Source organism: Arachis hypogaea, chromosome 17, assembly GCF_003086295.3.
Source record: "Arachis hypogaea cultivar Tifrunner chromosome 17, arahy.Tifrunner.gnm2.J5K5, whole genome shotgun sequence".
Lineage (NCBI taxonomy): Eukaryota > Viridiplantae > Streptophyta > Magnoliopsida > Fabales > Fabaceae > Arachis > Arachis hypogaea.
This window is the reverse complement of record NC_092052.1, coordinates 27,239,315-27,257,210: the sequence shown is the minus strand read 5'-3', so window position 1 is coordinate 27,257,210 and position 17,896 is coordinate 27,239,315. Positions and strand designations below refer to the sequence as shown.

The window sequence follows — 17,896 nt, the reverse complement described above, 5'->3', positions numbered from 1 at the left end:
CTCCTCGAGCTGTGTGCTTCACCAACTTACCATTTCACTTTTTTCAATTAATCCCTGAATTAGGAATTTTTAATCTGAGCCTTTTTGCTTGACCAAAAATCTCAGGTAAGCAGTGAAAAAGTTGTTCAATGGTAAACCCATATCTGAACCCTTGAGCTACAACTTTGTCCCCAAGAAACAATTTTGGCCATTGATTTACAGCAGTGATTATCAGAAATCACTTTCTCCATTTATCCTAAATTAGAGTAGCAGAGAGTTGGAGAAGGAGTGAAGAAAGTAAGTTGCATGCAAATGGAAATAAATCACCTTAAACTTCTGACTTAGCTTGAAATAGTTTAATTTGGGTGATTAGACCTTTGCCTTTTGGATTAAGCTTTCTCTTTCTTTCTTCTATGGTGAAATGAGCAAGGAACGAAGCTCTCTCTTTCTTTTCTCTGAGTCTGACCAAAGCAACAAGTGAACGTTGGCTTTGGAGTGTACCATCTTGGAGGGATCAACTTGGGTGAACAATTCAGGCTTGGGTTGGCTTCTTTCTATTCAGCCTGTTTGATTTTTTTGCTTAGTTTCAATGGGCTTTGTTGGTTGGAGATCCACCAAAAGTCTTGTTTTTATTTTCTTCCAAATTGGGCTGCTGATTCTTTGGCCTGCAATAATTAACCAAACACAATTAAAACTAACTGGGTGATTAACCCAACAAAATAATGTTTGTCATCGTCAAATTAAACTTAGTTAATTTTTTAACTCAACAATCTCCCCATTGATGACAAACATAATTGTAACATTGATTAAAGAAATTGAATATGAATAAAGTTAAAGGACTTCCCTTTGAGTGATGTTACTTGCTTTTGTGTTGCTCCCCTTAGATTTATGCTCTTCTCTTCTTTTCTGTTTGCATATACTCATAGAAAACACAATAATAGACTACATACAGCCAAAACATGGACTTGAATAAAGGGATTGTGCAAACAGCCAAAAATTTATCCCGAAATTGACCAAAATATATTAGCAATAATGACAAATGTTCAGCCCAAACCTGAACAAAACGGAGCATCAAAACAGGGCAACAAATCATGTAAAGCAAATTCACAGCAGCAAAGATAATATTCTACTACACTGCTATTGCTCCCCCTTTTGTCATTAAGGGTGAAAAACATCTAAATCGAAAGATATTAATACCTGCATCAAAGTGTCAATTCAAAGTTCAAACAAAAAAAATTGAAATTAAAACAGAGCAGTTGTTTAACAGTTTACAGTCATCCAAATTGGAAGGATCAACTTGGGTGAGCAATTCGGACTTGGGTTGGCTTCTTTCTATTCAGCCCGTTTGATTTCTTTGCTTAGTTTCAATGGGCTTTGTTGGTTGGAGATCCACCGAAAGTCTTGTTTTTGTTTCCTTCCAAATTGGGATGCTGATTCTTTGGCCTGCAACACTTAACCAAACACAATCAAAACTAATTGGGTGAATAACCCAACAAAATAATGTTTGTCATCATCAAATTAAACTTAATTAATTTCTTAACTCAACATTATCTTTTAAATAAACCCTCCCACTTATGTATTTATAAATAGTGTTATTAGAACATTCGTTAGCAAAATTTATTCTAATCTTTTACATACATTTTTTAAATAATTATTCAAATATTTTTATAAAAATTTAAATCAAATGAATAAGTTTGTTAAATATAAATTTTTTTTCTGCTTATAAAATATATAATATTTATTGATTATTTTTTTGTATTTTCAAACTATCCATGGACTTAATTAATTTGTGTTAGTCTAATAGTTAACTTATTAGTTCGTTTAAGCAAGTATCGAAAGATTCGAATATCATCTTGTGCATGCAGTAACTCATTGATCAACGATAAACTCTTAGATGTTTCCAATCAACGACGGATTAGTCCTTAGTCCTGGATTAGAGAATACTATGGGACAAAAAAAACCATTCATGGCTTATTTGTTTTTCTTATTTTTAAAAGTTATTTTAGTTAACTACCAATTTGGTACCTGAAAGATTCAACTGCTAACAAAAAAAAAAATTTTAAAAGATGTTATTAACAAAACAGCTCCTGAATAATTTGAAAATACAGCTAAAAGAACCAATAAATATTATATTTTTGTAAGCAACAATAAAATTTTCATATTTAGCAAACAAGTTATTTATTTTATCTAAAATTTTGTGACAACATTTAAATAAATATTTAGAAGATGCACAAAAAAATTTAGAACAAAATTTGATCACTAAATTTTTCTTTTTATTTTTGAAAAAAATGTGGTCATTCACAATAATTTTTTTTTGTAAAAAAATTTCACATGATAAAAAATTACTAAATTTAAGAATAAAAAGATCTTATTTTTTTAATAATAATTATAAATATTTGTATCAAAATTTAATTTCTAAAGCCATTTTTTACAATATATATTTAATATCTAATTTTTTTGTCGTGTTTTTAAATTTTTCGGCAACTTATTTGTCGTTAATATTATTTAGGATTTTTTTTCAATGATATGATCTTTTGGGTATTATTTTAATAATTTACTCAAATTATTTTTATCAATATAAATTTTTAGATGCTATTTTAGTAATTTATCTTTTAGAATATAAATTTAAAAAATAAATTAATAATTTTGAAAAATCTTAAAGACCAAAATGAAACACGTTTCTAATTTTTCTAATTTCAACGAAGAAATCTATACTAAAATTTAAAATTAATGAAGAGAGATGGTACAATAAAAGAACGAAGAAATCTATACTAAAATTTGAAATTAATGAAGAGAGATGGTACAATAAAAGAACAAAGAGAGGTTCCAAATTATGAAATTAATGAAGAGAGAATATATTAAAAAGAAAAATACTAAAAAATTATCCAAATTTATTGTTTTTGACTATCATTTTTAGTTATTAATTCTATCTTTTAGTTTAATAATTTAATAATATAAGGATAAAAAACCTAAATAAACCAATGCTAATTTAAATTTACACAAATCACTCAAAAGAAAAAACTTTACGTGTGTATTCCAAATGAATATTTTTATGTAAATCAAAGTAGCCATGTTCGAATTAGTATCTTTGGTAGTAAATCGAATGAAATTGATTCGATTTAGTAGGAAAACATGCAAATCGAATTAGACTGATTCGATTTATGCATGCATGGTTAGGTTTCTAGTAAATCGAATGAGTTCAATTCGATTTATCAATAAACGTTACGTAAGCAATAAATTCGACACACTCCAATTTGATTTACCATGTATTTACCAACATATATAAATGAATTTATGTTAATTCAATTTACTATATATGGTGCAAACGTATATAAAGAGTACAATAAAATGTACATTAATAATACATATAATAAATACAATGAAAAATATATTTAATAATAAATTAAAAAAATAATAATTATAAATATTTTCTATAAATTATTAGAAAATCTCATTATAAATTATAAATAATCATTTATTAACTAATTTAATCAAAACATATTTTTGTCTTTTTGGTAAATAAAATATAAGTAATTAATTATTAACTAATCTTAGCAATTTTTCCATAAATAACACATATATAATTTATATAACTTTTTTTATACATTATGTAATTATTTTTATAATGTACCTTTTATTTTATAATAATAATGTTTGAAAGACAAAGAAAATCAGTTAAAATAGTTTAAACTTATTTTATTTAATATTTGTTAATTATGGTTATAATTAATAATATTAAATAAGATAAATTTAAAAAAAATTAACATTTTTAATTAGAAAATTTTTTTTGGTAAAGTTATAAAGTTAAATTTTTAATGATTTATTGAGTATTTATTAAAATAAAAATTTAAAATTTTTATTAATAATAATTTTAGCATGTATTTTTAGAAGTTGGAATACATCATAACTAAATTTAAAATTGAATGATATTTTATCAAGATTAAATACAAAATAGAATAAGAATATTTTTATGAGTTGGATATTATTGTGGTTAATGGATTCAATGCTAAGTGATCAACAAAATATCATATTTTTGGCAAATATTTCACTAATTTTAAATATTAAAGACTAAATTCTAAATTTTAAATGTTAAAATATAATTTTAATAATATAAAAATAAGTTATTAACTCAAAATATTAACTAATATTGATAAAAAAATGTTAATTCTTAGTATTTTTTTAAGAATGATAAAAGATCAACAGAATTATAAATAATTATTTATAATTTATAATGAGATTTTTTAATAATTTATAGAAAATATTTATAATTATTATTTTTTTAATTTATTATTGAATATACTCTTTATTGTATTTATTATATGTATTATTAAATGTACTCTTTATTGTACTCTTTATATACGTTTGCACCATAGTAAATTGAATTAACATAAATCTATTTATATATGTTGGTAAATACATGGTAAATCGAATTGGAGTGTGTCGATTTATTGCTTATGTTACGTCCATCGGTAAATCGAATTGAACTCTTGGATTTACCAGAAACCTAACCATGCATACATAGAGCGATGTATGTCTCCTTACCAAATTGAATCAGTATCATTCGATTTACTAGCAACAATGCTAATTCGAATATGGCTGCCTCGATTTACATACAAATGTTGATTTGGGATATGCAGGTAACATTTTCTTGTTTGAGTAATTTGTGTAAATTTGGGTTGTCATTGGTTTATTTAGGTTTTTTACTAATAATATAATTTATAATTTAGCTGTAAAATCCCGATAAATGTTGAATAATTAGTTAATGAATAAATTATAAGCAAAAATAAATTAGGAAAATAAAAAAATTATAATTTGGAGAACTACCGTTGAGAATTTAATTTAGGAAATGAAATTGAGCGCAAAAATATAATTAATTGTGAAAAAAAGCGTATCGACGTTAAAATTGACTATACCGACTTAAATCTATCTGGTACTACGGTCTACGGGTGAGAAAAACTAAAACTGTAAAAATAATGAAGAAAAATATTTAAAATGACAGACCACATATTTTAAAGGTTTTGGCCCAAAGTTAGGCTAAAGGGCTAAGAATTTGAGTTGGGTCACACTTGGGTCCAAGCCCAAAGTATATAACCCTCAAACTTAGGGAATTCAGCCACTTTCGCCCATTGAGAGTGAGAGAGCAACTGACGGAGAAGAGAGGGAAGAGAGCAAAAACCCAACCCTAATACTATTCATCACCATCTTCATTTGTTCATAACTTTCGTTTCGGAGCTCCAATTGATGAGCAGTTTGCGGCCACGCATTCATCTCCATCCCTCTTCAATTTTATCTAAGTATTATGGTAAGAAACCTTGAATTTCTTGCCCAATTCTCTATTTTCTTTCAATTTTTATTTTTGGATTGAGTTGTTGAAGAATTTCGGTTTTTCAATATTTAGAGAAGGTTCAACCTTGAGTTTTGATGGACTTTCAGTCCAAAGTTATGTGAGATATGATAACAAGGCTCAAATCCTTCGTTATTCATGATTCTAAGTCAAGCTCTAGTATGAATGTTGAGTTATTGATGTGATTAGATTGTGTGGATTATCTTGGCTTTTTTGAAATTAGTTTTGGCGTTGATTTGGTGCGGAGTTGAGTTACAGATCAAAGTGGTGAGGTTTTGGTGGAGGTTGAAATTACTGGAGAAGAGTTTTTCGAGGTTGAAACTACTGTCATTAAGGTACGGGTCTTAATTTTAGATAGGCACCATGTAACACTATGTGAAACCTTAGGTTAATTGCCCTTAGGATAGGATTGGATTGAAATTGGTTGTTGCTGTGATTAGTTGAATAGAGGTTGTATGTGTCTGCATGATTTAATTGGTTGTAGTATTGTGGATTGAGTGGTAATAATGTTTATAATGAGGATTGATGTCAAAAATTGGGCCGGAGGCCATGATAGGGTGAAGAATCTCCTATTTGGTAAGTGGTGTGAGAAAATTGATGTCTGGTTGGTTGTGATATTGGATGCATTGGTGTTGTGTAAATTATTATGGAATTGATGGTTTGGTTTTGACTAATGATGGATTAAATGTTAGAATTGATTGATGGTGTTGAAATTGAGTTGATTAAGTCTTGAATTGTTAGGAGAGATAAAAAATTGAGAATTATGTGTTGAGGATGCCTAAGAATGCTTTTAGGTTGGTTTTGAGTGAATTGAATTGAGAATTAGTAAATTTGGCACTTAAGTGAAATTTGGTAAAAATCAGTTTTTGACCAATTTCGATGGGCTATAACTTGGTGTTCGGAGTTCGGAATCGAATGAAATTTGTCTTAAATTAAAGCTAGTAAAAATATCTAAATGATTTAAGGATGAAGGAAAACAAAATTTTGTGGAGAAAGTTATGAGAGTTTGAAATTTGGTATAAAAATCTAAAATTTGAGAGTTTGCAAAAAAAAAACCAGAAGTTCTGGTATGTGTGTGCATGCACATGGTTGTGTGCACGCACTGGGCAGAGCAAGTGAAAAGACTTGTGCGTACGCACGAGGGGTATGCATATGCATGCCTAGAAATTTTACAAATTGTGTGTACGCACAGGGGTCATGCGTACGCACAAGCTGGGAAGCTCTTCTGATTTGGGCGTACAGTGATGCGTACGCACAAGTCCTATTTTTTCAATTAAACTTTGTTTTTTACTATTTGATTTTTTTGACAATCTTATAAACTTCCGTAACCCCTGTTTCTAGACCCTATAGGAGATGCTCGAGACTAGTCCTGAGATGATGTCTGCAGACTTGTACGTCGATGGTGGAAAGAGTGTAGGATAGATGGTCTTTGGTTCTTAGACTTTGCTTTCTCTAACTTTTGTAGCATTTTTGTGGGATAGGACTTGATATTTTCTTTTCTTTTGTTAGTTCGGGTACCAACTTAGGAGTTTTCTATATGGACCAGGTATCTGAAAAGTTATCAGTTGTATATATGTCTATATGTATATATATCTAAGTATGTCGAGTTTGTATGAACTAACTTGGGATGTATATAGGTATGAAAGTTTTTCTGTAATCTCATTGCTATTTGATTTTGCTGTTAGTTTGGTATTTATTTTATATTGTATATCTCTGATGATGTTTTTGTTTGTTGCTAACGGGTTTATTAAGAAAAAGGATATGATAAAAATAAGCTAATATACGTGATTCTGTTAGTAAAAAAGACTCATATGTAGTAAATATTATCGAGTCTAGAGTTTTATAGGGTTATTGAAAAGTGACACCTGATGATTGGCAGCGATCCGAACCTGCCAGAAATTGGGTTATTACAACAAGCATGTGCGTATGCACACCCTGAAATTGTTCCTTAGAGCATGGCATGCCCTGCTTAGCGTGGCACGTTTTCTTGAGCTTGGCAAGTCTTCAATTTTGGGTGATCATAGGGCATGGCACATCCCCTTCAAATTATGGGGCTTGTGCGAACACACACGGCGTATGCGTATGCATGCAACGAAAATCACTCCTTGATTGATGCGTGAGCTCTTCTGTGTGCGTGCACACACCTCCTGTTTCCTCAAGAATTTTTCTTTGTTGCTTCTTTGATCATCCTTCCTTTGGTTGTTTGATTTGCCTTTCTTTTAATCATAATTCCTTGAAAACACTTAGCAAATACTTTAGTAATACAAGATACTTAAAAGTGACAAGATTAGCAGATAAAACTATAATTAAATCTAAGAAAATAATGAATTAAAACAAGAAAAATAACTAAAGATGTGAATGCATCAGCAGGCACAAACCCTGAACCACCGCTCGATGGGAGTCTCTCATTCTGCGCCGCGTGCGTGCACGGAGTTTTTGGCTAACCCGAGTTCTCCCTCTCTTTGTTCCCTCTCCTTCGATGGTAGCTCTGACAACAGTGACACCGAGGGAAGCTTCGGCAGCAACAACACAACTCTTCCTTCCTTTCTTCGTGTTTTGTCATTCTCTCTTACTCTCTCTATTTCGGCCCTTTCTCTCACCCATCCTTCCTTGTTCGATGATGATGACGATGGCCCATTCCCTCTCATTCTCTCTGTTTGTAGTGGGGATAGAGAGGGGGAATAAGGGATGAAGAAAATTAGGGTTAGAAGAAGGGTATTTTGGATTTTTGAGTAGTTTTTTTAGAGTTTTGATATTTTTGTCATACGAATTTTATCTTTAATGGGTATAACTTTAATTTCATTATTTTGTGGGTAGATTTGTTAGCATTTACAACTTTCATGGGTAAAAATGGTAGTTTACTCTTATTTTATACTGTTACCAAACAATTGCACACAATAGAATTTTATAATGATTTTAAATTTTTTGTTGTACTAGTTTGTTTGTTCTGTTTTTATTCTTTGGGAAAAAGAACAATACCACCATTAATGCCATATTACTTTGCCATTATCTGACACCGTTCCTCATAGATCAAATCGTCATCGTCATTCTTTATGTCCTTAATTAAGGGTTACTTGACCCAAATCTAGAAAATAATTTATCGTTAATATCTTGTAACCTATTTAATTTTATTATAATATTTATGAAAATAAATTCAGACAATATAGAGACTAAAATTTAATATCATCTTCTACTAACATCATAATGTCTCAGTCAAAATTACTATTTGTTATTATAAGTTGAAGCAAGTACCAAACACGAGGAGGGAGTGAACGCTAATAAAACCAACATTCATGACCCAGAGATCAATCTTGACATTTTTATAACTAGTATAGAGTATCTATTTTCTTTTTTACTTCTTTTGTAGTATTTGGTTTGCTTTTTAAGTCAAGAGCAATGATTAAATGACTAATTTTTTTTTTAAATTTCAAAAGATAGACAACTAAATGAAATAGCTCAAAGTAATTATATTAATCTCATTATTATTATTCATTCTGATCATTTTTTGTTTAACTGTTATAGGTAAATGAAAGGTAAATGACCTTAATAGATAAAATTACTAAGTCGTTTATACCTTATTATAAGAACAATTTACGCATCTAAATTGTTTGACCCCAATATTACGCAAATACATTGTTTCCAAATTTAATACGCAAATGCATTGTTTCACTATTTTATGTAAATCGCTACTGGCAGTAGCGGCTACAACCAGCCGCGGTTTATGTGTGTGAGTGGAAACCGCTGCTGCCAGCAGCGGTTTACGTGCGTGTGTATGTGAGTGTAAACCGCTACTGCCAGTAGCGGTTTACGTGTATGTGTGTATACTATTTAAATAATATTATAAATAAAAAATTTAATTTATCATTTCACAATATAATTTAAAAAATATAAATATGCATGTAATAAATTTTTTATTTGTATTTATTATTAGAAGTGAGACCAAATTACAAATAAAAAAATACAGTCTTCAAAGTATTGAATTATATAAAGCAAGACTAATTTTTTTTATTCTCATCTCTTTTAAAATTTATAAATAATAAAATAATTTATTTTTAGCCAAAAGTTTACTAAATTATATATTTTACTCTTTAAAAATCACTTCATTCTCTTTTATTTATATCAACTATGAGATTGGAGAGTTTGAAAAATGGGTTGTGTTCTTTGTTACTGATTTGCATTTGAGGTTCTAGCTAAATGATTTTTTTTTATTTGTGCAACTTTGTTGTCTTATACCAAAAAATAAAAATTATTTGTATTTTACAGTTGATTAATTAGATAAATAATAGTGATAGCATCATAATTTTGATGAATAAAATAAAAAATATAAATATGCATGTAATAATTTTTTATTTGTATTTATTATTAAAATGAGATTAAATAGCAAATCAAAGAGTGAGTACTCACAGAGTACTAAAATATATAAACTAAGACTAAATTTTTTTTTATCTTCATCCCTTCTAAAACTCATGAATGATAAAATAATTTATTTTTAGTAAAAAATTCACTAAAGCATACACTTTTTCTTTAAAAATTACTTCATTTTTTATCCATATAAATCATATGATTGCAAAAAATATATACTCCGTTTTCTTTCTCTCAATTTTTTTGTAACTTAATTTAGCATAAACAAACATTTTTTCTAATCAACGTAAATCGTTAGAGGAACACAGAAACCGCTAAATTAAGTTACAAAAAAATTGAGAGAAAGAAAACAGAGTATATATTTTTTGCAATCATATGATTTATATGGATAAAAAATGAAGTAATTTTTAAAGAAAAAGTGTATGCTTTGTGAATTTTTTACTAAAAATAAATTATATAATCATTCATGAGTTTTAGAAGGGATGAAGATAAAAAAAATTTAGTCTTAGTTTATATATTTTAGTACTCTGTGAGTACTCACTCTTTGATTTGCTATTTAATCTCATTTTAATAATAAATACAAATAAAAAAATTATTACATGCATATTTATATTTTTTAAATTATATTGTGAAATGATAAATTAAATTTTTTATTTATAATATTATTTAAATAGTATACACACATACACGTAAACCGCTACTGGCAGTAGCGGTTTACACTCACACACACGCACGTAAACCGCTGCTGGCAGCAGCGGTTTACACTCACACACATAAACCGCGGCTGGTTGTAGCGGTTTATGCACACCTGTAAACCACTACTGCCAGTAGCGGTTTACATAAAATAGTGAAACAATGCATTTACGTATTAAATTTGGAAACAATGTATTTGCATAATATTGAGGGTCAAACAATTTAGATGCATAAATTGCCCTTATTATAACCATGTCTAATCTATTTTATTTATATAAATCTTTTATCAAATTTTAATACATTATAACTTCTTATAAAGTATATATTTTATACATTCAAATTCTTTCACTTTTGCATATTATAACATTTCATGTGTCATAGTCAATTAATGAACTAATCCAAAAACAAGCTCGATTTTCAATCACTCCGACAATTAATTCGACAACCTTATCAAGCACACATGGCTATATTGCCTAAACAAGGACAAATTCAGCTTCAATTACTATCTAAAAACTATTTTTGAGCTATATATGCTTTACGAATAATTTTTTTATGCATTTTTTATTCTCTATGAGAGCATGACTAACCATTTCTTCTTTTTTTACTATATCAATTCTTCAAACCTACTATTCCTAGTAGTGTTGGGAATAAGACACCATTCCCCCTTGAGAAGACACCTTTGACAGAGAAATAAAATAGACACAATCACAACACAAGAATTTAACGTGGAAACTCTAATTACCGGAGAAAAAACCACGGCCGTTGTCAAATGACAACCAGAGAATATCACTATGTGAAAATTGTTACAACACATAGACTTCTTTCTCTCACCGGCACCCCAGTACACCCACACTCTCTCAAAGCAAATATCTAACTACACCTCACAACACTCTCTAATAAAGAGTACAGAGAAAAAGAAAAATCAGATACAAGCTTAAAGTGTTTTTGACTGGTGCAAAAACAAATGGAGAACTTAGCCTCATATTTATAGCCTAGGCCACCCACTCCATTTGCTATCCTGAGCAATGTGGGACTAATTCAACCAAATCCTAACAATCTCCACCTTGATTGAAATAGTCATACATCTTCAGCTTCTATTGTCAACACCGACAATTCTTTGTTGCCATTGTCTATACCGACAATCATAGTTCAGAGAACTATCATACTCCACCATGAAAGTATACTCACTTGGAATTAGACCACTCCAAGCATTTCACCTTGGTACAGATCGAAACCTTGCTGAAAATTCATGGTGCAACTTCCAAATTGGCTTTTCCTGGAAGTTCTTCAGCCATCGACCTAACTCCACCACACACCTTGCATCTCAACGCCAACCAATGCCCGTGTGCAATTGTGGACCCGATTGCCACAACTTATCCTTATCCATGGCAGTGCGGTAATACCATGAGGATACTTCTTGTCTTCTAGAGAACATCATCTTCTCTCATAGAGAGAGCAACCAGAGATCTTCTCCTTCAACGCCTTGTGCAAACCTGATTGTATCAACATATCCTTGACTTGTATTTGCCACAAGCCAAAATTGATTCTTCCATCAAATTTCTCTATTTCAATCTTCACAGCACTTGAATATCCTGACATTGTTGCAACCGTATACTGGAATAGTATAACTCAACCGTGTACTAGGAAGGGTCCCCAGGAAAGAGAGGTGGGTCACAATGGACACACTTAAATACCAAGTCTTTCCTTAGCCAGAACCTTTCCAAACTGCACTCTCACAGTGTCACACTGCCTTCCAGCAACAACAACAGCAACCAAAGATCAACCTCAAGCCACAGGACAAAATTCTTTTCTGATGTGGAAGGTCAGACTAGGCTGCAACCACAGAGCATACTAAGAATAAATCCCACCGAACCGAAGCTCTTGATACCACTTGTTGGGAATAAGACACCATTCCCCCTTGAGAAGACACCTTTGACAGAGAAATAAAATAGACACAATCACAACACAAGAATTTAACGTGGAAACTCCAATTACCGGAGAAAAAACCACGGCCGTTGTCAAATGACAACCAGAGAATATCACTATGTGAAAATTGTTACAACACATAGACTTCTTTCTCTCACCGGCACCCCAGTACACCCACACTCTCTCAAAGCAAATATCTAACTACACCTCACAACACTCTCTAATAAAGAGTACAGAGAAAAAGAAAAATCAGATACAAGCTTAAAGTGTTTTTGACTGGTGCAAAAACAAATGGAGAACTTAGCCTCATATTTATAGCCTAGGCCACCCACTCCATTTGCTATCCTGAGCAATGTGGGACTAATTCAACCAAATCCTAACAAGTAGAACTCCTATTTGAAAGGACTTGAAGCAAAAAGTCATTAAATATGATAACTTGTAACTATGATATCTCAATGTCTTTTCACTGAATTATTATTATTCCATTTATTTGTTATAACATTTGAAATTAAATGCAAAGAAAGCAAAGTGATGGATTCAAGCCAACTATTTACAATAACGTTTACATTTATTAACAATGAATCTTATTATGATAACTTTATGAATTTACATATAAAATTTTAGCACCGAATTCATAAATTCAAATTCTCCAATACAAAATGGCTCTAGCCATTATACTCAAAGAAATTCTTTTTCAAAATATTGACATATGAGTAATTGATTCATTTACTTTATTTTCATATTCTACAATTTATGTATATTTATTTTTAAATTCATATAATTTATGTCACAATATTTTTTATTAAACCAATACTGATCATAAATTAAAGATTTTAAGCAAAAAATAATTATCGGTCCTTTATTGTAAGTTGATAAAATATCTATCTCACAATTAACTCAGCACATAAAACTTATTATAGAGTTATTTATTTTTTATTTTTTATAAGTGCCAACATAAAAACTTAATTAAACTTTGAGAGTTCACCATATCATTATTCACTTATCTTTTAACTGAATTACAACTCATTTTATTTTCTAAGCTTAGTCTAGATCATATGGCTGGCAAGAAAAATTTGGAGACTGTGATATGTTATTTTAGGCTACGTTTGTTTCTAAGAATAGGACAAGACAAGATACTGAGAACAAAACATAAATGACACAGACATAGAATTTAGTGTTCTTATATTCTGTTTAGTGATAAAGTAGAACCAATTATGAAAATTTAATTTATTATCATTTTTTCATTCAAAAAAATTGAAAAGAAAAATATAATAATAAAAAATATAATTATAAAAAATTAACAAAAATAATAAAAAATAAAAAATAAATTGTATCATTTGTTAATGTCTCTGGTGTCCTTTCTGTAATGATGGACACAAAATACACTAATTCAGTGTCTTTGGACACAATATCTCTATCTATGTCTATCTCTCATCTGTCAAACATATGGGTGGCAATGGGTAGGGTAGGGTAAGGTTTGGATCCAATCCTAACTCTACCCGCGGGTTGAAATTTTTATATAAATTCAACCCTACCCTACCCGCGGGTTGGGATATTATCCGCTCTTAACTCGCGGGTACCCGACCCTATCCACGGGTTACAAAAAATATATAACATTATTATATAACTTGATGATAATTTAAAATAGAACTGATTTTTATGTAAAAAAAAAATATTAAATTATCAATTAATGATTTTCTTTTAGTGGTTAAGGATCTTTTGCATTTAGTGAGAGGTCTTGAATTCAACATCCACTTAAAACATATTTTTATATAACTATATAACATAAACATATATAGAGTGCGGGTTGGTCGGGTAGGGTTGAGGCTCAACCCGCACCCTACCTGACACGAACGATAACCCTACCCGTACCCTACCCTACCCCTGCGGATCGGGTTGACAACCCTGCCCGATCGGGTGGGGTCGAATTGGGTATCCGCAGGTAGGGTATATATTGTTACCCCTAGTCAAACACGATTTTATATCTTTGTGTCCCTACTGTTTCACTATCCTATTCTTGTAAACAAATGCAATCTTATAATTTAATCTTTATTGTACATTATGAGTCATATCTCAACTTTATTTTATCTTAATTATGAGTTTGTAAATTATAACCAACTAAATTAATAACTATCATTGCCTATTTAATGATCAGTCGTGTCATCAATGATATTCACCTAATGTCTACCTCTCAAAGTCTTAGATTCTAAATTAATTTTACTGTTCTAATATATTTCGGATTTTTTTTAAAATAAATACATAAATATTTTATTTACCAAAATATATAATTTGAATCATTTTTATCAAAATTCATCATATATTTTATTTCATTTACAGTGTAAATGAAATAAGATTGCATGTATTTCGTTTATACTGTAAATGAGATAGATAAGGCACAATACAATGTGGCCGTATCACGTTTGCGCACGTGGTGTGTAATGGTCTTATCTCATTTACAATGCAAATGAGATACGTACAATCTTATTTCATTTACATTATAAATGAGAGAATGTTAAATGCAACCTATATATACAATTCGTTTACGGCGTTCTTTGAATAGATTTTTCATTCATTTAATTTCTTCAACTTTCCTTCAACTTCTACCCTCTTCTAACCATATTACCGACTTACTCGGCGAGCATGGCGCGTGCAGATGCACATGATTCGGATATCAACCAATTGAACACGACATGACGGATATCAACTAATTGAACACGACATGACACATCGCGAGGCAGTCAACTTCGAAGTTAGTATTTTTTTTTTTTCTATTTATGTTAGAACATGTATATATATATATATACTTAGAGTACTTTTATAGAACTAGTATATAACACATGTTTGGTAGATAAATATATTGTTATGAAAGGTTGATATGGTATGATTTTAGGTATTAGTTAAATTAAATTCTTAAGTAAATGTTATTCATTTTTTTTATTTAAAGTAAGTTATTTGGTAGGTGTTAGGTGATTAAGCTATTAATTATTTAAATAAATATCTTTATTTAAGTTAATTTATTAATTAGATATTTATTAATTTAGTTATTAATTATTTAAGTCAATATTTTTATTTAAATTAATTCATTAAATACATGTTTATTAATTTAGTTATTAATTAATTAAGTAAATATTTTTATTTCAATTAATTTAGTAAATAAATATTTTTATTTATTTGTTAAATTTGTTTTTACTTATTTATTAATTTAGTTATTAATTAGCTAGATAATTTTTAATTTAGTTATTAATTATTTAAGTTAATATTTTTATTTAAATTAATTTATTAACTATATGTTTATTAATTTAGTTATTAAATAATTAAATAAATATTTCTACTTATTTGTTAAATTTGTTTCTACTTATCAGTTAAATTAATTTGTGATGTGAATGTTTATTGGAAGTGTTTTTTGTGTTAAATTTGATAGGTTATAGTTTTATAGATTCTTATTCAGTTTTTTATTTTTTATCAAAGGTCTCGCTAGCTTCTTCCCAAGCGAGTGAGTCACACACTTACCTCACTGGATGCCATTGTCCCTTACTTAAAAGATGCTAGCTTTGGCGACACGGTGTCACTCAGAGACTTCGTATTTGACAACTCCCTGATTACGGCATTCGTGGAGCGGTGGCGTCCTGAAACCCACACTTTCCACCTGCCATGGGGTGAGTGCACCATCACCCTGCAAGACGTTACGTACCACCTCGAGTTACGTACGCATGAAGAGCCGATAGGTGGGTCCTTCTATGATTTTAACACATGGTACAGGACTGAGACCTGGGAGTTGGTGGAGCGGCTACTTGGTGCCAGACCTCCTGCAATTCAGCAGCAGGGTGCACAGAGAAAGGAGTCTTTCTTCCTCAAGCTGACACGACTTCAAGAGCGACTCCGACGGATGCCCGATACCGATGATCCAGGCACCCTCCGACGTACACGAGGTGTTACATACTTTTGATGATTAGGAGTTACCTGATGACTGACAAGTCAAACAATCAGGTCCATCTCTGGTGGCTGCCACTGCTTGATGACTTTCAGAAGTGTCGTTCTTTATCTTGGGGTTCCGCGATGCTTGCGTGGACATACCACTTCCTATGCTATGCAGCATATTGAGCCACCATAGCCATTGTAGGATACACTCCGCTGCTAGTCTCTTGGATATACCAGAGATTTTTTCAGTGGTGTCTACCCTGTGCGACTGGTTTATACGTATCTCACGACTGGTTTATGACGACATGGGAAATGGAATGACTGGAAAAGACCACAGTCACACGTACCTACCGTCAACCGAACACGGAACGAACCTTTCGACCAACCCTCGAAAGGCTCTAACTCTTCAACCACAAACACTGAAGCCCGTCTGTCGCAGTGAGTAACGCGCATCTTCAATATCCCCTCTTTGTTCTCTCAACAGCAGCTATCAGCCATTAAAAAAATTGATTCCCCGCCCCAAGTTGTGCATGTGCCTCCCTTCCCTTCCTAACGAACAACTGCTGTAGCCTCTCGTAGGTGCATCGCACAATGGCTGAAATTAGTAAATAGTGTGTACCCTTAAGTATTGCATTCATGCACTTGGAGAGGTTCATTATCATGTGCCCAAACCTTCAACCGTCACTGTAGTATTTTAGCCAAATCTTTTTGTTGAACCTACCAGCCCAATCTGCTATCTCTCGCAACAAACCTCTCAAGGCATTCATGTACCACTCGTACCCAGCCTGGTTTGGACTATAAGCAGCATTTATGAGATATCGCTTTCTCTCGGCAGACTTGAAATGAGACATGAAGTTTGCCGCCATGTGCATGACACAATAAGCATGAAATACTTTAGGGGACTGCCAACCACTGTCATCGGCTCTCAGTGCCGCCTTGGTAGCATGGAATCTATCAGAAATAATTAACAGACCATCTTGTGGAGTCACATGTAATCTCAGATTGGTAAGGAAGAAAGACCAATGCTCGGTGGTCTCAGACTCAACAATTGCAAATGCTACAGGAAGGATATTGCTGTTACCGTCCTGTGCCACTGCAATGAGCAAAACAACACCATATTTTCCATACAAATGCATGCCATCGACAGAGACGAACGGTTTACAATGCTTGAAAGTCTCCACACAAGTAGGGAAGGCCCAAAATACTTTATCAAACATGCTACAATCACGCTCCATAAGGTGACTATCATAGTATAGTACAGCCCTGAACTCACATATCGTTCTGGGACAACAACTCTGCAGTGCTTGCAGCAACCTCGGCACCTTATTGTATGACTCCTCCCAATAACCATACATCTACGTAATAGCCTTTTGCTTTGCCATCCAAACCTTTTTGTATGAGGGGTTTGAAGTGATAGCTTTGCCTAACTACACCTTGTAGAACATGGATGCTGACGGATGGACTGGATTGTATCAATGGCAGGATGACACTGTAGATGAGATTGTTGTCCAACTGTCGATGGTCCTGGGACATGGTGGGTGCTAAACACTTGTGCACTGCTCCAACCCTATGCACCTCCCTAACGAAATAACACATACATGGTTTTCAGAACAACTACTGTCGTTGCTATCCACAACATACTGTTCATCGGAATCCCACCATCAACGTCCATGT

The 17,896-nt window shown here is 31.5% G+C and overlaps 1 protein-coding gene across 1 annotated transcript; it reads right to left on the bottom strand.

The window, feature by feature from the left end:
* Positions 1-16,896: 16,896 nt before the first annotated feature.
* Positions 16,897-17,577, bottom strand: LOC140180545 (uncharacterized). The gene has a single exon (XM_072221768.1). The coding sequence runs from the start codon at positions 17,575-17,577 to the stop codon at positions 16,897-16,899; it is 681 nt and encodes a 226-aa protein (XP_072077869.1).
* Between the last annotated feature and the right edge of the window lie 319 nt (positions 17,578-17,896).

Excerpts from the sequence above, each read along its gene's own strand:
- LOC140180545 (XM_072221768.1), bottom strand. The coding sequence starts at position 17,577 with ATGTATGGTTATTGGGAGGAGTCATACAATAAGGTGCCGAGGTTGCTG.